The sequence below is a fragment of the Fulmarus glacialis genome, unplaced genomic scaffold (genome assembly GCF_000690835.1).
Source record: "Fulmarus glacialis isolate BGI_N327 unplaced genomic scaffold, ASM69083v1 scaffold1367, whole genome shotgun sequence".
In the NCBI taxonomy this organism is placed as follows: domain Eukaryota; kingdom Metazoa; phylum Chordata; class Aves; order Procellariiformes; family Procellariidae; genus Fulmarus; species Fulmarus glacialis.
The window spans coordinates 1-15,610 of record NW_009222458.1 but is presented as its reverse complement, the minus strand read 5'-3'; the positions used below and the strand labels follow the sequence as shown (position 1 = coordinate 15,610).

General features: G+C 40.7%; 1 protein-coding gene across 1 annotated transcript in view; it reads right to left on the bottom strand.

The window, feature by feature from the left end:
- The window catches only part of LOC104079409 (zinc finger CCHC domain-containing protein 7-like), a 63,614-nt gene extending 48,015 nt beyond the window's left edge, over nucleotides 1-15,599 (bottom strand). The window contains exons 1-3 of the mRNA XM_009581444.1: nucleotides 15,474-15,599; nucleotides 13,958-14,031; nucleotides 11,833-11,840 (exon numbers count right to left, since the gene is read on the bottom strand). Of these exons, the coding sequence (XP_009579739.1) occupies nucleotides 11,833-11,840; nucleotides 13,958-14,031; nucleotides 15,474-15,599 (208 nt within the window). The remainder of the gene's footprint in view (nucleotides 1-11,832; nucleotides 11,841-13,957; nucleotides 14,032-15,473) is intronic.
- Nucleotides 15,600-15,610: the final 11 nt, after the last annotated feature.

Here is a 15,610-nt window from a genome sequence, read left to right as displayed (position 1 = left end):
GATTCCAGCAATCCTTGGTGAAGAGAAAAATAATAATCGCTAACTCAGAATTACATGTCAAAAAATACATACAGAGATAAAATCAAAAGTACAGTCATAAAATAAAGGGAAGTTTCAGGACAGATTATTGCCAAAAATGGCCTTAGACTGTTCTAAGTTATTAATAAAAACAACCCGTCTTGAGATAAAATTATAATTTCAAAATAGGAATAATAATTTTCATTTTCTAGAGTCATTCATCTGACAACACGCCTGTAGTATTCACTCTGGTATCAAACTGAATATTGCTGTAAACCTCAGTCTTCATAGGACTGACTGCTGGCAGAGCTTGGGCAGTACGGTCAAGGTCTTCCTGGCATGGAAGACTGGAGGGTCTGCACGAGTTTAGCTCCAGTGGAAGTGAAATTGTGAAATTTCTTACAGGATCAATAGGATGCCAAGAATTGATTCTGTAGTACTGACTTCAACATCTCCGAGACTATTCCTGTATTTAAGTGATAGATATTGCGCAGCAGATTTTGTCAGTGGCAATACAACACTTCATTGAAGAAGGTCATGAGGGAAGCCAGAGGCTTTGGCAGCTGTATAACCATGCAGAATCTTCATCTCTTAATCAGCCTTTGAAGAGAGGTATCTATTGTAGTTATCAATATCAATATTAACTATTAGACTCCAGAAGCCTAACCAATACATACACTTTGTTTTGATGATTTGTACAGATTCCTTCACATAGTCAGCTAAAATGCTACTCATTTAATGGCTAAGACCAGAGCCTGAAGAGTACCGTTGCTTCACTTCTCAAGTACTATTTAATAGAAAATCTACAGTTGTATCTTGGGAATCTATTTTGGCAGCATATTGCATCTTTTTCCACCAATACAGAATGAAGGAGATATAAATACAAAAGAGGGAACAAAGTCCATGGAGCCTTGTTCTACTGAGGCTTGTGGTGTCTGATCTGGCAAAGTCACTGTGCCTAAAAGAAGTAAGAGATGTGCCAACAACATTATGCTTCTCCCCACAATGGAGAGGAATCCAGATTTAAAGCTCCTTGGAAATGATTTGTTAATGCTTCAACCGAATCACAAACCTAAACCCATTAACCATCAGCTGTATCCTAGAAAAATAGCATGGCTCTCCTGATGCTGCCATTAGGATTAAATATGGAACTAAATTCCTGAGTCTGAAGAATACCGATGTAGATAAATATCTGAAACTTGTAAAGCTTAACTGGAGCTCTTACTTGCCTCTACTTTTGCCCTGAAATTCCAAAAATCTTTAACCCCGGAAAAAAAAAAAGAAAAAAATCACATTTCAACACAGGCTAACTGCTAGTCTTTGAGTATGGGCTAGAATTCCAGTTCGACTTCCTTTCATACTGATAACGTGGCCCACTGGGCAAAGGCAAGCTAAATCATCCCAGTTCTGACGATTCCTTCCCACCCTCAAGGTCAGACCAGACTCCCATGTAGTGACGTGGGAGAAGAACAGCTCTAGGAACACAAGCAGAACCACCACAGGATATCCGGGATGAGGCAGACCCAGGGTGGTCATGCTGGAACAGCTCCGAAGGTGGCAGTTCTCAGTGCTTTCACATTCCTTCCCTGGGAGCATTCAAACGAACACCACAGTGACTAACCTATATCTAGAGAACAAATAGAACAACAACTAGACATCATGGCTTGATTCTGATTTGGAACATCTGCTGTTTTTAAGAGAAGCAATTTATAAATTTTTAACACAACCAGACTTAGACCATGGCTATAGCTTTTCAAGGTTTCGAAATATTACACATCATGTGGTAGCTTCACAGATACGAAGGAGGAAACCCCTCAACACTTCTAAAGATACAGTTGGAAATGTGAATGCGCTTGTACTAAACTGTAATGCTACCAACAAGGTTTACAAGTTTCAAAGTTAGTACAGAGCTCAAACATGATCAAGAGCAGTCTAAAATGACACTAGAACAGAATGCAAGAGAGGTGTTTACACTGTCATTACCGCCAGATGAAAGGAGTCCCAAAAGGCCTGATCAAAACCAGAATGCAGGAGATTGCATTACTCTGACAGCAGAACTGAAGTTTGAGCTAAAGCTCATATGGAGACCTGGAACGGGTGAAATCCTGTTGGATATATCCCTAGTTCCTCTTTTTATCTTCCTGAGGATTATAGCAAAGATGGAATAGGAAACACGTGCAGGAGCTCCTGAAAAATCACAGAATCCTAGAATCACAGAATGCTTTGGGTTGGAAGGGACCTTAAAGATCATCTAGTTCCAACCTCCACGCCATGGGCGGGGACAACTTCCACTAGACCAGGTTGCTCAAAGCCTCATCCAACCTGGCCTTGAACACTTCCAAGGATGGGGCATCCACAACTTCTCTGGGCAACCTGTTCCAGTGACTCACCACCCTCATACTGAAAGGAATACTTCTACAATTCAGGAACAGAAATTAACGTCACTCCATGGATCTCCCATAGATCAAAAGGTGTATTCAAGGAAACCTCCTCATTTGCCAGGTGTGAGGAATACAAACAGCACCTGTGGCACTCCAGTGCCAGTCCACGTTAAATATTCTTCAAGCTCGCACTTGTTGGGAAAAGAAAGACATGAGAAGTGATCCAGTAACACAGCACTCGTAACAGTAAGTGGTAACAAAGCACTGATGCAGTTGAGGATGTGTAACAGTGTGTAGTTATTTTATAAGAAGAAAACTCCAGTGTTAACACTCTGCTCTAATTTTGGTCTTCCTGACCTTTTATGACCTTACTACCACACAGGCAGATTCTTTAGTCCATATCTGAAGGCATGCCCCACAAAAGCTCTCACAGCAGGAAGAGGCCAGAAGATCTTCTCAACACCTTCTTCATGGTTTCCAAGCATCAAGATCGTGTAGTGGCTCTTCTGAAAGTCGCTGTCGTGGAAGATTGTAGTTTGTCCTGGCAAAGATCTGCTCTCAACCTGCTGTGAAGCTCTGTAGACACTTCAAATGTAAAAGCACCAAACAGCATTAACATGCTGTGGAGCCCCTGAGAGTCATACTTCTTGAGAATGATCTTACATTGGGCTCTCAGGGGCAGAGATCGAAATGCAGCAAAGAACTCAAAAGAACACAGTGTCCTTTTCCATTTCAGTCCTCATTTTTTGGTGTACATTGTTCCACATGACAAAGACATCTTTTTCTCGGGAACGGAAAACAACTAGGATGGACTTCTCAACATCAGTCTTCTGCTCACAATAGAAAACACAAGAGTTTTCCAGAAACACATAATTTCCATGCTAAGAGGCAGAATTGTAAAGTGATGAAAAATGAAGTGCTCTTGCTAAAGAACTACTAATTCTCACTGGCTAGAACAGTTTTGTCCTTGCAACAAGGACCACAGCAGAAAAGATGTCACTCTCTTTCCTCCTCTTTCCAAAGAAAAAAGAAGGTGGGGAAAAGGAAATGTGGTCTGTATTCATAATTAGCAAATATAAATTCTCAATGAGAGAATTGAATTTTTCCCTATTTTAAAATGTTTCAGTGGTGCAAGAAAAAAAAAAGAATTTGAGACCTCCGATTTCATCTCTGTTTCCCATGTACACTAGCACAGTGGTCTTGACAGTGCAGGCACCCCAGGGGGTTTGGAAGACATTCCCCTGCAATACAGGAAGAAAATATTTTTTTGTACCATTAACAAATACAATAAAGTCTATTTTAAAAATAGTGTTTACTTAATCTTTTTGTCATCCTTTTTTACTTTCTATTTTGTGTATGTTTTATAATGTGCATAATATATTAGTACAGTACTACATGTACATAGTTTATAAATAAATAAATATACATATGTTGGGGGGGTGTGCTTAAAAATTTTTTCCTGATGGGGTGTGTGATCAAAAATGTTTGGAAACCAATGCACTAGAGCGTGGCTTTTACTAGTGGCCAAAGAGTTACCATTGAAACAGAGTGAAGTCAATTTTCTCTACAAAAACCTGCAATAGATCAAAACATTGGAAATCCTTACACTGCGTTTTTTCCAGATCCTCAGATCCCACGTTTAAAAGATCATATATATTTAGTACACACACTATCTTTCATTCTTTCAAGAGAAAAGCTGGAGTCCTTTGACTCTGTAGGAGGATGCAGTGTAACCGCAACTGACGTTTAAACAGCTGGGTCAAAAGCACTTCATACAATACTAAAGAGGTATTTATTTACACTTTGAGTATTTGTCTCTATGGTTTTGGTTTCTTCTTTGTTTTTTTTTTTTTCCTTTTTTCCTTTTTTTTCCCCTCCTTAAACAGATACCACAGCAATAGGAAAAACCTTCTCACTTCTACCAAAACTAATGCATATCTTAATTACGCTATTGTAATGAACGACAATGTTCTTCCAGATCTAGTAAATTTAAGTTCTCTAACAAGATGAGTTTTTCAAACACTTGAGGTCCTTAACTGCACCCCCTTCCCAGAGTATCACCACACAGCATGCAAGGGAAGTGTATCAGAAATTATGTGATCAGCACCTTCAAGTCCCGTAGTGCAAAGGATGCACAGAACGAATCTTTTCTGACCTACAGCCCCTTGGCCCACAGTTTTGGTAGGGCTTCAGAGAGCTGCCAGGACCAGCCAGCCTGGCTCCAGTTGCCGGACTGTTATCTAGGCAATGCACTTCTTTTTCACACACTCAGCAGCTGCCCAGTACAAAGAAGAGAGCTGCTCTGCATTTTTCAGCCAGGAAGGTAAAATGTCATATATTAGACTAGTCCAGGATCATTGGAGTCTGAAAGGTAGACACCGAATTTGTTTAAGATCCCGAGGACCAGTTACAGCATTTTACTGGGATTTACTTCAAAAGACTGACTCAAAAAATGAAGGCATCTGATGTGAACTCGCGCATCGCTGGTAGCAGCGTGGATGTGTAGAAGTCAGAGCAAAAGTCAGCTGTTTCGCTGAACTGCAATTAGACAATAGCAATACTTAGGCTCTGAATGCACTACTAACCAAGTTTCAATAACCAACAAGCATTAAGCTAGAACCATAGTGCTTTTAGGCATATATAATGTGTCCTGTGCTCTACTTTCTACTTAAAGAGAAATGAAGTATAAATATAGTTTGTGCTGGATGTGGTTACTGCCCTAACAACTGTACTGCCACCAATCTGTACTCAAATTCAAAAGTCCTGTTCTATAAAAAATCATTGAAAAAAATGCAAGTTGTCCATCGAGATAAATAACCGAAGATGAATAAACATGAGATCAAGGAAAAAGTGCCCAAATGATTAAGCACTATATTAACTCTGGTGGATGCTGCTCAAGTATTTTCACAGCCTGTGTTGATGTGCTCAAGATATAAACAGTTACATGGGGACAAGTAGAGCTCACAAGTCTGTATTAGATTTTAAGCATTTAAATTCTGAAAATGAATCAGACAATAGAAGTATTGAATAGTTACAGTGCATATAATTATTTTTAAAATAGCACTTTAAGACATTTAATAGCACTTTTTCCTGACTTTAATAGAACTGGAAGGTGTACTATACACAAGCTCTTCCTATCCGAATTTAAAGTACTGCAACTCTCAACTTTTTGCTGTTCCTGTAGAAAACTGTTATGCACTTTGTATTTATAGTTTTTTAAATTTAATTGATAATGTTTTGTTTGATTAAAGCATTTTTTTTGTTTCAATGTTGATTTTTAAACACTAATATTCTTCAAATATGCAGTTATTTAATTCAGCTCAGTAAGTTCACGTGTGGGACTGAAACATATGTATTCATCCAAGAAAGCTGAAACATATTTGAAGCTGTGATTTAAGTCATTCTTTTCTGATTAAGACTGAATAATCTAATCAGTTTAGCCAACATACGTCAGGTGAAAATCCCTTACACTGGTCACTGCAGTAGAATTATGATTCTACTGTGCAGACTTACTGACTATACTTTCCAAATTGCAAGTCAGGGCAATAATGTCTGAAATCTTTGATTCAGGTTTTCCCCCTTCATCTGGACAAGAGCAAGGGATGTCTGAATCAATGATTAAAGGGCTGGTTGCAAAGCGGATTCTGCTTCTACCTAGCAACACTCAGAAAAAACAACTAGTCCTATCGCTGAAAAAAATTATCAATGCCTCATTTAAAATGTGCAACCAACCAAATTTCCTGAGCAGTGTGGTAGCTCGTCGCTCCTTTAAAAACAAATAATACAGACACTCTCTCTAACTCCCACCGTCTTTCACTAGGCTGTAAGCACAGAGGAAGGAGACAAGAAAAGCAATAAAACGTCACGTCGGATCCTCTGAACCCTTCACCAGGGCAGACTTTGCACTGGGAAGTGGAGCCACCACAGCTCTCACGAAGATCAATACAATTTCTAATAGTCTTGAGGAGCTGGGAAGTGGAAACACAAGGCAAACATTACAAGAGATACATGTGAACGGAGATGATAGCATTTAACATGCAAGTTTAAAAAAGATAACTAGACTTTAGAGAAGACAGAAGATGACCCGCATCGGCCTCCCACCTTTGGGTCGCCATCGAGCGTGGACAGGACCAGCACACGCGGGGCACCGCGCCAGTGGCCGTCCTGGTTTTTGCAGAGGCTCTCCAAAGACACAGAGCAGTTCTGTCTTATTAGTCGTTTCGTCACAGTGGAATAACATCCACACCAGGCAGGTTTCATTTGATGTGGCTTATCAGACATTGTACTACCAAAAGCCCGTAGCACAGAAGGCGTTTGCTGACAGCACTGTTGGTTTTGATACTGGATCAAGCCCCAGATGTCATCACCTGAGCCCAAAAGAAACTATGGCTGCAGAAGGTGTTTTTGCTGGGACAACTGCCCACAGCAGCGACTGCGGTCAGCACTGACTGTATTGGTGAGGAATTGCACTTCAGCACACCGCTAACAGAAATGCACTGGCACAAGCGTGCAACACAGGCAAACACACAACGAATATGTGACCTGGCACTAAAGCCATTTTACACAGGCGCCTAGTTCTGATGGCCGTGAATTCTCACAAGGTTTGGATTGATGCTGAGTGCACATGGTTTAGAAAAAATAATCCAAATCTATATCAATTAAAAACCAGACTTAGAATATTCTTCCCATATACTCACCTCCTAAAATGAAGGCAAGACCAGAGGCAGAAAACTAGTAAAACGTTATCACTTCTGGGTGGCAGTTAGGACCTCTGCTAAGAACAACCTCAAATAATTTTATTTCAAGTCCTTGACATATTAGCAATAAAGAAATGCCAGGATGCTGGAGTTTGTCCCCCCTTTTACTGTTAGTCAGTGATTCAGAAGATCCAGTATGACTGAATTCAGATATATATTTTGCATCTACTGCACAAGTTTGAAAATCATCTATTAATTTTCAAGAAAATGTGAAGACAGTATATTTGAAATGCATTATTTGTACATTTGCTTTAGTTTACTTCTGTGTTCATTTGAAATCAATAGCTCGATGATACAGTAAGAAAAATGTGATTGCATTATTTTTTTCACAGAAGTGCAAAGGAAAGTGTAAGGGAAAGATAATCTGCCATTTGTTACCCAGTAAGACTCTTCAAATGATTTTTGAAAAATGAAAATACAGTATGAAAGTAGAAAGCCATCTACTCAACATAAATGCATCCAAGTAAACAAACTATTTAAACAAGACAGATTACATCACTCACCAGCAACATTCAACATCTAAGAAAATGCGTAGGCCAAGTACTTATTATTAATCTGGGAAGGGTATGCACAACTAGCCTCCCTCTCTTCGAAATATAAAGAATGATAAATTAACAGGTCGTTTGAAAAGAACATATCTAAGGAGTTGTAGAAACACTCGTTTCCTTTTTTGCCATTGTCCCTGATGACATGCTCTTTGAATTACATACCTGCCTCCAGCCTTCATTATTTCTATGTTTCATTATAATGAAGATTATACTTTGACTTCCAAGGCTGCTCACCATTATAAAATCCTGCAAAACCTTCCTTTCCCTTGCAATCTTACAGTGCCATAATGAAAACGACACACAATTCTTCCACATTTTTTTTTTTACCTATAACACCACCCCCTGCCACCACACAAAAAACCAGAGAACCCAGGGCCCGAGAAGTCCACAACAGATGCCACCACTGTTACCGATTTCAAAGGGAATGCTTAGATTGCAATATCTTTGTGACCTGTAGCAGTAAACAAACAAACAAGTGGAAAATAAGAGTTGCTTAATCACAGACAATATTTGGACTGTTAAAAATGTACAAGAGTGCTGAAATATCCAAAGTGGCTACTTTTTAGTCAAATCTCCAATTATTTTACCAAGTGCACATGAAACTTTCATTTAAATTCCCCCTAATTTTGAGTTGTACAGTAACTTGCGTGAGGACTCCCTGCACGACTGGTGCTGCATAAACGTCAGTGTTATGATACTTCCATGTTACATTACAGAGGACTGCGCTCTCATGATAACTAACTGTGAGAAAATGCAAATGATAAAGCAAAGGCTGGACCGTGACCTCCTGTTTCTGCCTCTGTCATTTCTCTGGCAGAACAGACGAGCCCCAGCGCCAGCACCATCCGCCAGCAGAGCACAGCTCCAGCCGAGGGCAGGGCCTGGCAGCTCCTTGGCTTGGGCACCCAGGGATGCTGTCTGCTGGCACCCAGGGACCCTGCTGCTGGCACACGTGGATGGATGGCTGCTTGGTCCCCAGTTCATTTTTCTGTGCTGACCTCCTCGCATTTTTGCTCAAGGTTCACACTCGTATTTGCACTTTCAAATGGTGTTTCACACGAGACTTAAGGTACAATTATCACCTTGAGCATCTGTGGCTTCAACAAAAAAATCAGTAGGGTTCCCGTTCAAAAAAAAAAGCAGCACTTGACTATTTTGTCAGGAAGACACTTTACCTGCTGCGATATACTATTTGTTTAGACCGAAGAACATACTGTATCAATCCCCCTGGATTATTTTGGGCGCAGTTTCCAAAGCTTTCACACTTGCCTGCAGGCTTTATTCATGTTGAATAATATAATCTCCTTTATTTTTCTTCTCTTTTTTGAATTCAGCTATTCTTGCACTCAGACAAATTTTAAAAAATTAAGTTTCTGTAAACACAGTGTTATCTTAATAAGTTCAAATATTATTAGACTATTCCCCAGGGGAAGAAAAGCAATATGTTCTAAAGCAAGTGGCTGTACATTTTGCAGAAGGTGGCTATTCTGAAATTAAGAAATGCAAATGATTCTACAGTTTATGTGCCTCAAAGTAAAAATAATGATATTAAATTTTAAAAAGGTAGCGTAAGATATTGCTGCTTATGCAGAAGCATCAGGATGCCAAGGGACCCAGAGCGATCCTCGGTCTGAGGTTTTCAATGGCACAGACTAGTGATCACAGGATGCTGGTGATACTCTCCAGTTACCCCTGGCAACCCTTCTCAACTGTAACGATGCTGCCCTACAATAGCTTTCACTGGGCAGCTTTCTCTCCACTTAGCTGAATGCTTTGGGACCATCTGCGTCGGAAAGCATAAAAGGCCAGCCTGCCTGTGGGCCCGTCACTCTGAACACCACCTCTCTGACCCCGATTAAATACAACTTTCAATCCCTTTTGTCCTCCCTGTTGACTTCTCCTATTAAGGGAGCCCTTTGACAAAGAAAGCGGAAGAGTGGACTAAGTGCCCCCAAGAAAGGTGATGTCTGATACTGCTCAACACAAGGATTAGCAAGCCAATACATAACAAAAGCAAGTTTGGGGGAGGGGTAAAGAGGAAAAGAAAAAAATGGTTTTAGCCAGGTCTTTGACTAATTCAGTAGGTACACAGTTCAACAAATAGCTATACAAGAGGCCTGCTCTGAAAGAAACAACTACTGGAGAACAATAATTTGAGGAGATATCTTTCAGCATCATGACACAAGGCCATGACATTGACAAGAATGGTGGATATATCATTTGCTACCTATGGTTTTTTAAACTGAAATTTGTGGAGAAGAAAGGCAGCAAGAATACTCAAGAAGTTACTTTAAAGACAGACTGCTTCCTGCAGAAGGGTCTTGTAAAATACCTTAACTTCAGCCATGCAAGCTAACTTTAAAGGCAGTAGGCTACAAAAACATGAATGACAAGAACAACATTGGCTAGAGAAAACCTAATTCACGTGAGAGGTGATTGTTTCCGAAGGCGTATACTAAAAAACTATCTGCTTTTTGGAATGTGCAGAGCATCTTTGTCAAAAAGAGTAAACACTTCTAATTTGCTAAATTTTCAGCTCGAAAAGACTTGCAGTAGCAATGGGGTATCCTAATGTGACACAGCCTCTGAGCTTGAAATCAACAGTCAGCACTGGGGAGCATCCGAGTGGCTCCAAGAGCGTGGAGGCATTGGGAGCAGGGACATGGGGAAGAGTAGAGTGCCACTACTCCCGCTATCCGTGCCTAACTTCAGCAGAAGAGACCAGTCTCCTGGCCAGCACTCTCAGCAACAAAGACGAACAGCTAGGAGAGTGGGAACCTAGCTGTGCCCCCCCGTCAAGGCAGAAAATAATGCAGCTCCAGGAGCGTTTGCCCAAGGCACACAGGGCAGTAATTATTACGAGATTATCACAAGGGAAAGGTCAGGAAGCACCTCAGTGCAGAAGATGTCTCCGCTGAAGAACCTGAAGCCAAACAGAAGGGACTTCTGTAGAGTGAAGCAGCAGAAGGAATGATCAGGGATTTTATTTCCAGAAAAAAAGATATTCAAATAGTAGAAGTGACCAGAAGAGAGAAACAATAATCGGAAATCCATACACAAAACAAACCTTAAAAGAGCCCCAATGAGTTCTGGGAGCAGACCTTATTTCCAACCCCCAAATCAGCAGAAGTTAGGCTAGGGAAGGAAGCAGATCAGATTGGCCCCATGAAAATGCCAAAATATGGCAAATCTACCCGCTAGCATATTATGAAGGATTACAGCACAACTGCTTGCCAGCGTAGGGGTTTTTTCACCCTGCAGCTTAACAACATTTTTCGTTTCTTTACAACAGCTCTGCCTTCCAAAGCTCTGAAGTTACGTCCACGGCCCTTCCAGCTGAGGACCAGAAAAGACTTCCTCCAGAGCATGTCAGGATCGCTTAATCTAGTGGTGTTTGTACAAAGCATCATGGTGTAAACCCTCTTCTTCTCAATCCTATTGGTGGGGCAAATCATTGCAAGGCCCAAATCTTTTCAGGGATTAAAAGCAAATTGGGCACATCATCAAAGCTGTGTTCCATCAGGAAAGTCTTATTTTGCTATTTAGAACAACATCAACTATTGGCAAAGTTATTCTCTCTGTAAGTGCTCTAAATGTCCTCATTGAAGCTTGATCTGCAGAGGCATCTGCACTGCTGCCCTTACCTGACCCCCCTTATCTAGCCTTCTCCTACCAATTCCAATCAGGTTGTTGTACCTTATCTTGTTAAATAAGCAGCCAATATCCAGGTTTCATTATGTCACCAAAATGTTCTTATACTGCCTTTAATACTGTCTATCTCCATGGCATTTTAGTGCAAAACTACTGTTACAAACATAAGGCAGTTAGGTGGTCCTAACCCTGAAAACTGGTTCCGCATTAAAACAGGCAGAAATGGGATAAAAGCACATGGAATGAGCAAAAGTCTCCAGCTGCCATAGAACAGCAACAGGAGGAGATACAAAATCTGCAGCTTCTAAAATGAAATAATGAGTGACGTGCCACTGGGGTTGGTCCAGGCTACAGAACAACAGGGCTCCCATCAAAGGAGGCTTCTTGCCGCCCAGTGATGAGCAGCATATTCAAGCCCACTGTAACTGAGATTGCACCAGGGAGAAGCTAATGCAGCAGAGTTGTTGTAAAGTCGACCTTCTCCACTGGAGTGGGGAGGGATGAAATGGGGTCACATCAGCCATGACAACTACCAGAATGGATGGCGTGTTCCCCCCCTGGCTCGGTGGCGCAGGGCTGGCAGGCACAGCGGAGCTAGCACGGGAGCTCTGCGAGCAGCCCGCTGCAGCTAGAGCGCGAGCTCCACTGCTGTTCAGAGGTGGCACACGGTGGGATCTCACAGGCAGATGAACGGACAGGACAGGGCACACCGTGGCAGTCGTGGATGGAAAAACAGAATTATTCATTCAGAATATGCTAACTGTACCATTATAGCATGGCAATCCCTCTTTTAAATAAAAGGTTAAAATTCTGCTTGCGTCAGTGAAAAACCTCCTTGCATGCAGCAGGGCCAGAGTTTCATGTGGGCAAGATCAGCAGTGCACCATTCTCCAGTAAAGCTTTCCACTTCCAAAATGCGTGCCCAGCTACTCCGACCTCCTCAAAAATACTCCCTGCAGCACCTCGTTCTGACTCCCAAATCGCACAGCAAAACACAATGTAAAGTACAGCTGGCATGTCTTAACTATATGAGACCCGAAGGAACAGAGGACCCTACTAACCATCAACCAGCAGGCAAAGTTCGTAGCTCCAGAGACTGTTTCCAGACACTACTCCGGCATGGGCTTTGCACGGGTTACAGCAACCACTCAGGCACAGTTCTTGCAGCAATCGGGTTTTTACTGACAGCTTTATTAACATTAACTATGTGCCTTTTACATTTTCTGTTGAAATTTAATGTTGTATTTGGCACACTCAATTTAGACTACAGATGTATTTCCTTCTTCCTCTTTTTGTCTTTTTTGAAAGGGGGGCAAAAAACATCAGTAAAGTCCCCAAATGGGCGCCACTGAAAATTACTATTTGTCTATGCACTCAAGAAAGTAAGAGATGGGAACCTGTTTCTAATAGTTTTACTTTCTGTGTTATCTGGAGAAAAACAGATTCATACATACAAAGTGGACAGTTTCAGAAGATAGTGCTGCGAAAAATGAAAGACTGTTCCAAAGTAAAAAGTGATTATTTCAGATGAAATGAGAAGCTCCAATGTCAGCCGTACTGCCTGAATCAGCAAAAAATCAAAGCTTTGCGTAGAATAGGAAATTGGAGATTTTCCTTAAATTTACATTTCTTTTTGCTAGGCATATTTTTGCTTAAACGTGAAAGAACTTTACTTAGAGACACTTCTAGTTTCAGACATTGCCTTTTGCCATTTGCCCATGCTGCTGCCTGGGACTGGAATTCCATTAGTACAATTGGAAGAAGTTATGTATTAATGCTAGATATGAGCCACAACAGCCATGGAAGCCAGCTATTTTTAAGACTTATGTCTATGGATAACAATCTAAATGAATTTTTTTTTTAAAAAAATAAGATCTCCTCAGCCATATTGACAATTGTCCAACAGAAAACCCAAAGCCATATAACCTAAAAATATAAGTTGTAGTTTCTGGAGGCAGAATGCATCAGAAATGTAGGCAAAATATTGACCTACACATCTCTGATATTCTGTGCACTACTACAATAAAATCAGGAAAAACTAACGCTAGGAATTTAATCGTAAAGCATTGTACCATTTACTAAAACCTAAGTGATGCATACCATTTGTATTCCATATATTCCAATCATAATTACATAACTTAAAAACATATAGTTTTGATATTACAATCTACCTATATGAGGCTCTTTCTCAAGACTACCCTCGTGATTTTAAGCCTCAAAAAACTTAAATTGAAAAAAAGTGAAAACAATTATCTGATCAGTCAGAAAATAGCTTTGCTTTATTCCTTACGTGCTGTATCTTCACCCTCACAAATATTACTGAAGAAATGCTGAGTATCCTCCCTCATACCAGTGCGGTCATATGGTCTCTTCTCTGACAACGTGCAGACTTACCAATACAAACTTACAGTGAAAATAGGAAACTAAGGGCAACATAAGAAGCAGCAATGTGATTATTCTCTGCAGGCTAAGATGATAAAATGATGTGTATCTACTACATGAACACTGACAATTCCCCAAGACAGACCAGACTCTGTAAGCTGTCTGGTTTTCAAAAAATTTCAAAAAATGAAGCATCCTCAGCCAGCATTATGACCCTAACCTTTTGAAAAGAAACCCTTTTTCATATAACAATTGTTTTTTCCGGTGACCATTCTTGAAGTATCTGCTGAACTTCTGGAAGAAACACAAAAGTACGAGGGAAATTACCATTTGAGCTGCACCTAAAAATACTGGGATTATACAGAGAAGCAAAATCTTCTCTTGCGAAGAAACCCCACAATTTGCAATGGGAAACCAAAACCTGGTTCTCCAGCCTGTGCTGACAGTACCTGCTGCTGTTGCCTCTTGCAATACAGACACCAGGAAAAGCATTGCAGGAGAAGATGCTGAGCTCTCTGGCTGAGCATCCAGGGTGCGCACATGCTCTCATGGACCTTCTTCTCCTGCAAAAGTCCAGCAGAAGAACCAGCCTGGCAGAAGCTGAGATCAGACTCTTACGGGACTGAACTCACCGGTGGCTAGCTGATTTCCAAATAATTTGAAATTGCTTTGCTTATGTGAGCCACTGCTCCCTTGTATAAGCAAACTCCAGTAATCTTTCAGGACAGAAAACATGCTCGCATTACACTTTCTTGAATAGATTAATAATTTACAGAAAACACTGTTGTATGAACTGCTGATTCATCCACAGCAACAAATATCCACAGTAGAATCTTAAACTACAGGCATGAAACCTAGGTTAATCAAGATCTCTTAAAAACTCAATGAATAATTGTTTTAAAACTCAATCAAACTAAAACTGCTCTGTATTTGCTTCTTTAATTTGGCACTATGTATTAATTGTGTATGATGATCTCTCCTTGTGTTTTTGTCTCTCTTGCTGGTAACCAAGCGTTTTAATTTTGTTCTGGCTAATAGAAATGCAAAAGACTAGGCTGTCGGTCACCAATGTCTCCAAAGTAGATGGACAATCCAAAAGAAAGAAAAGTCACAGGCAAAGAGTAAAGATGTCACTGTAAAAGATGTGCAAAAAGAACACACACAAAGTAGTCAGAACTATGAAAAATACAGTAAAACCACCAGAGATGCTAGAAGTGTTTTTTCTGATTGTCGCCATCAAAAGTACTGCACTTTATTAGTAAGTAAACTAACTGGGGCTTAAATTCTAATTATTCTGTGTTTAACCCCATATGCAAGCCAATTTGTTCTATCATGCATAATATTGAAACAAATAATATTAAGCACAACAAACGTGTAAGTTGCCATCAAGACATTTTTCCTTAAGACTGTATATCCATCTTCTTTTCAGAATTCGCATACAGATACTTGTGGCAATAGTTTGCATCTAGAACCAAATAATAAAAAAAATTCCTTTTAGATTACCGTTTTTAAAGTATTTCATGAAACAGAGTGGTTAGATGGCATTCTTACATTTGGAGAGGTCGTTTAAATACAGATTTTGTATGGCAACAAACCAGAAGAGCAGACAAAGCAAAGTACAAGCCTGCCTTCCTTTTCTCAGTTTCCTCTTTTTCTTTAGAGAAACTCTGGTCCGTCCTTCTCTGTGTGCTGAAGTTATTGGAGAGATAACACCGCCTGGTGCCTCCTGGGGCAACCTGAACCAGCGAGGTCTGGACGCGCAGGGGCTCTGTGGGACAGCGGAGGGGCAGCGAGGCCGTGGGTCGGGGCACAGTGACCCGGCGCCGGGACCGGCGGGTCAGCGCGACCTGGCAGGTGGCCATGGGCAGCAGGA